We start from the raw sequence: 5,547 nt of genomic DNA on the forward strand, positions 1-5,547 counted from the left end.
AGGGGGGGGGGGGTAAAAAGAGGAGGGCGGATAGACACAAGTTTGACATACTTAAGACAAAGACCACAGCAATTGTGAGTTGTTTTAAGCAGCTGAGGAAGGAGCATCTCTCTGTAACTACTTCATCACAACAGTACAGGAATTTGATGCCGCATGTGGAAAAGAAAACAGAGACTGTAGGACGTAATCAGCTCTACTGACAACTCTGGATAGTGTAGACAAGAAGCAGCAGGAGACCAGAGCTGCAGGAAGCCAACATACCATCACTAACTAGATAAGGCTTCAGGAGGGAACCTCCAAAAACACACCAAAAGCTCTTTCAACTTAACGCAAGGGAAGGAGGGGAAAAGTAACCCTGGTGCTAGAGAGGAGTCAAGATTTGAAGGGATAAAGAGAAACCTAAAAAGGACTTTGTTTCAGTGTTACATGAGAACGTGTGCGTGGAGGACTGACTGAACTGAAAGCGGCTTTGAGAAGAAGTGAGAACCGCAGCAACAATCTGGAGGACGAACAGCAAGAGGTCCACCTAGCCCCACAGCACAATGTGAGTACAAGTGCAGCGGAGTCCATCAGGCACATTTCAATCATATTATTATGACTCAACCACGACTTCTTCATACAACCGAGTACAATGAAAAGGAGCTAAAAGATTATATTTACTACTAATATTCAACATAAAGCAACAAGTGCAAGAGGTCTGCGACACACAATTAACTATTGCAGCTGCTTCGTTCCAGACAATAGAATAATAGAACGATAGAACAATAGAAAATCTCCGTTCAGCATTCAAGCATGACATTGTAAGAACTAGCTGAGCATTTTCATGATGGCATGCACACTATAGAGTTTAGAATCAATCAACAAGATGCACTGGGTGACTACATGCCACCGTGCAGTAGCTACATCACCTGCATTGCACAATATTCCCTAATTTGTAATTCCTTAATTTGGATCAAACAATGACATGACGTGTTACTCAAAGAAATGCTATTCAAACAATAATAAGAACAGTGAGTAAAATGGGTGGAGCACCTAAATGTATTTTCAGTAAGGGGTGCAATGAGTCACCTCACACACACATGTGTATGTGCGCATACACACTTTCCTGCCAGTCCTTCCTGCATGACCTTCAACCTTGAAACAACACTTGAGACAACAATGGGAGACAGACGTGGAAAATAAACAACTCAACTCAAGCAGCCAGGACAGCCTCATAAATAATGTCTTCTACTGTCAGTCCTGATATTCAGTGAGAGTGAAATAGAAGCGCGATTTGGGCTGTTTCTTTTTTTTCTTACATCGCCTCAATTTCAGCTTCAAGTGATCATTTGCCCAATAAATACCCCAGCATAGCTAAGGAGTGTTTCTGCGCAGAGAAATCCTCATCTGTTTCAGCAACAGCAGCAGCTTGTGCTACATTAGTATTGTTATTATAATAATGTAACCTGTCACACACCGCCACCAATACAGGTACAGTCCTCCTTTGGTCCCTACACTTCAGCAATAGATTCTCACACGTCAGAGCATCCGGGAGCTAACCGTACCAGTATGCCAAAATGGTACTTTAGCAGTAAAGATACGCTGTGAGCAAACAATTTACTATGAGAGATTTACCCCCATTGCAGTACAACACAATCATTTTCAGATTAACAGTAAGGATTGTGTATGTGAAAGCAGTCATGTTGACTAAAGGGAAAGACTGACAGGTTGACTATCTCTACTGGGATTTTTCCATTAGTGTACTTGTTTTGGGCAGCTGACCTGACCCATTACTCAGAGATCCGTCGTCTGGCTGGGGCATCACTGTGTCCTGACCTCTGAGAAGTGAGGATATCCTGTACCAGACACAGCTGCGTACCACATAAAATCTGTCGTAATACAGAATGAATGCAGACTTAGGAGGAGACCTTCCATGGATGACCTGGCCTCACAGTTCGAAAATATGAGCTTTGAAAGACCTTTTAGTGACACCAACCCCCAAATGTTACATTATAAAACAAACAAAAGGCAAGGAAGTTAGTTTTTCTATGACATACCTAACACTATAGCAATACTGGAATACCTTTTAGGCTGATGGTAACATCTGAGAGAGAAAATCTGATAATGATATATGGGCTATTATATGTTGTTTTCCATTAACAATAACAAACTTTTAATAAGGATTATTAAGTTTGTTTTTTTCTTATTTTGTCCAAGATGTACAAGAGTACACAACATTTTATAGTTAAAACATTAAGTTTTGAATATATCAACTAAATGTATAGAGGCGGATCAATTTCAGCATCACGTTTTGTTCTAATGTTAACAGTGGCTGCATTTGAACTGTCTTTAATACAATCTCGACTTAACCCGCAGGCATGACAACACATATGAACACAAGTGCACGTGCAGACAACACCCACTAGTACACAAAAAGACTTTGATGCCAGTTAGCCTTCATCTCTCTATTACACAAACTACATATAGCAATTATGGGCCCCCTTCCTTTCGGCCAATCAGCTCTCTGATAATCATCACCTCACCAACAGCATCACACAAGGCCAGCTTCCTGATGGATAAAACCTCTAACCTCTTAGTGAACCCAGAGCCAGCAGGCCTTTGAAGAGTGGAATCTTAATGCACCACACTACAGTAAGGTTGGATGCAAATGTTTGTTTTTGGGTTAGTTTTTTTTTATTATTTAAAAGATGTCAACACAGCCTCTGGGATATGGAACAAAAAACAATATTTCAGCAAACATTAATGCATACATAAATTGAACAAAACCAAAAATAGCACCCCAACAGGCATGTCAAAAACTGTCATCTGATGCCAATTTTAAAGCTTTTCAAATTCTCTTTAAACCTTGTGCAAACACGCAATAACCATGGGTTCTTCTAAGCAGGGGTTCCCAAACGTTTGCATTCAACTGTACTCACTCTCTTAAGATGTGTTTTCCACAAATATAAGCTCCAAACATGCTAAACAGGAATTCCACACTTCTGTACTGGCACAATTCTGTCACTTGAGTCTGATCAAATGTGTACGTCTATTTCACATCGATACGCTTTCCTGTCCACAGTTCACTATGAGTATGACTGGTACTCTAGAGAAGGGGGCCCACCACCAGGCCTTGGACCTGTCCGAAGAACTGCCGCCTCATCACCACCACCATCACCATATCAACCACCTCCAGCATCTTCACCACTCCAACTCCCTGGCCTCCACCACCGCTGTGGGTGGAGGAAGAGAAACACCTTCACGTGTGGTCGTACCTCCTCCTTATTCTGCAGCCGAGAGCGGTGGTGGAGGCAGTGACGCTCCTCTGGAGCTGCGGGGGTCCCTGGACTGCTGGGCCTGCTCTGTGCTGGTAACGGCTCAGAACCTGATTATTGCCACGATCAATGCCTGCCTCGCTGGACTGGTGTTCGGGAGCATCCTGACGCCCGCCATTGTTATGGTGGTGTTTGGCTTCCTCTGCCACTCTACAGTAAGAAAGGGGGAGACAGGGGAGAGGGTGGATGAATGAGTGCAAGTTTCATTTTATTTGTGTGGCCAGTGAGAAGTTCACTAGTTTGGACAATTTCTATCCCAGCTCCAGGATTTGCATTTATTCTGTGAGAGAATTTACTGAGTAAGAGTAACCTCTCTGCAGTAATGTGTTGGACAACTGCAACTGGACAAAATGTTCCCCTGGTAAATACTTCCATAGTATATTATCAGACAATTAACTTGTTGACATTAAGTCTAATATTTGCGCTCACAAAATCGCAAGATGGATGAGCAGTGATGGTAATACACCTCAACATCCGACAGACAGTGAAAACAGTTCTCTTTGGCGAGAAAGTGAAAATGCTTGCATGTGGGGAAGGATAAATGTTTACACACATATTTGCTACATCTAAACAAAAGATGAGTGGAACAGCAAGATGGCTACATCTATCTTTTTGTGAAACATCTAGAGGTCCTAATCTCATAACTTTGATCCAGAAGTTTGAAATAGTTGTGCCTGGGGCTTAGGGTGGAGTTTGGCTCCATCAGTGATGAGATGTTTTATAATCTGATAAGTCTGAGGTTCTCTCAGATGTTGAGGAGATGGGTGAACGGGAGGGAGTGCAGGGAGTCAAGGGAGCCAGATGTACAAAAGTTAAACACTGCTTGGTAGCTAGTTGGGGATTAAAGGATGCTTGGAATGGAAAAAATAAGAAAATGTACTGAATGTGATGAGAACTGCTAGAAAATATTAAAGACGATGTAACGCAAACAAAATAACCTACTTGACCCAGTAGTCAGTAGGATTATCCAGGGCTACCCCAAAAAGTCATCATGGTTCAGAGACTTTTAATGCATACCGATGGCATTTCTGTGGGCCGATGACCTCCTTAATGACCGGAGAGACCAGGATTCCCTCTGTTCTCCGGCTCTCTCACAATTAGACCTCATGTGACAGCAGCTTAGAGAGGGATTAACCAGGACCTGGGAGGACGGAGAGAGGGGGATAAATAAGAAAAAAAAAGGGGGTGAGAAGAAAAGTAGGAAAAGACAGGTGGGTTCAGTATTTAGGGTTCTTTGTATTGAGCAGGCGACATTTGAGTACACTTTCAAGATATTTAAGGGGCATTTTGTTTGCAACACTTGTGCGGAAACAAACCCAACACAATATTTCACACGAGGACCCTCTTAAAAAGGGGCTCTCTCCATTAAACCTAGCTCAGATCTGGAACCATACAGGAGGCCTCACTAAGTAAAAACAAACATGGGCATACTTCTGTGGGTCTTATCTGTTACAACTGCAACCCTCAAAGCTCCCCTGCACCCTCCTTGTACCCAACCATGTACTGCAGTTTAAACCATCTCTCTCACATGCTCACTCTGTCCCTCCTTCCCTCCCACGTTTTGCTTCAACTCTCCAGCTGGGATTTCTTTCTGGCCAGCTGTAATTCTACATCTATCAGGATAGCGTCACATTATTTCTGTATGTTTGTATAAAAAGTATCAAATGCCAGGAGGTCTAGAAATGACAAATTTCAGACTTTTCGATACTAATACTTTGAATATCAAAACTTAAAAGTATTATATGATAAAACTAATAAACTAATGCACACTTTTTCTCCTAAAATGATTTAATGAATCGAACCATATCTTTTATCTTTCTGGAGCTTCATCTCAGTGATCAAATCAAGCCCTTTTAGCATGACCTGTACTATAATGAATACTGCTCCTAAGCTCCCTCAGTCCTGCAAACCTTTTTAACTCTTTCCTCATAGCACTTTCCTTATGCATCCACTTCATCCTTCATGGGGCGATAAGGATGATTCAGGCCTGCTGTCTCTCTATTCCTCTCCCACACTCAAATCCTGACCCTTTTACCTCCTCTCCCACTCCAAGCGTTACTGCTCAGCAACAAGTGAACGAGCTTTGACATGATCAACGTCTTTAAATCAGAGATACTAATGATGTGATGGTTCATAGTAATTTCTACCAAGTTTCTTAGAGTTTCATTTATTTTGTTTTTGTCAAAATGAAATTTAGTGGGCTACGGGTTCACTTTCTGTGTGTGTGTGTGTG

At 42.1% G+C, this 5,547-nt stretch overlaps 1 protein-coding gene and 1 long non-coding RNA gene across 2 annotated transcripts in view; one reads left to right on the forward strand and one right to left on the reverse strand.

The window, feature by feature from the left end:
• Positions 1-5,547, reverse strand: part of LOC118338543 — an 18,090-nt gene that overhangs the window by 10,303 nt on the left and 2,240 nt on the right. The window contains exons 3-4 of the long non-coding RNA XR_004797247.1: positions 4,332-4,455; positions 3,255-3,464 (exon numbers count right to left, since the gene is read on the reverse strand). This is a non-coding gene — a long non-coding RNA (uncharacterized LOC118338543). The remainder of the gene's footprint in view (positions 1-3,254; positions 3,465-4,331; positions 4,456-5,547) is intronic.
• The window catches only part of tmem88b (transmembrane protein 88 b), a 7,468-nt gene continuing 1,952 nt past the window's right edge, over positions 32-5,547 (forward strand). The window contains exons 1-2 of the mRNA XM_035675859.1: positions 32-544; positions 3,062-3,469. Of these exons, the coding sequence (XP_035531752.1) occupies positions 3,068-3,469 (402 nt within the window). The 5' untranslated portion in view covers positions 32-544; positions 3,062-3,067. The remainder of the gene's footprint in view (positions 545-3,061; positions 3,470-5,547) is intronic.

Source organism: Morone saxatilis, unplaced genomic scaffold (assembly GCF_004916995.1).
Source record: "Morone saxatilis isolate NCDOM2014 unplaced genomic scaffold, NCSU_SB_2.0 Contig4, whole genome shotgun sequence".
Classification (NCBI taxonomy): Eukaryota; Metazoa; Chordata; class Actinopteri; family Moronidae; genus Morone; species Morone saxatilis.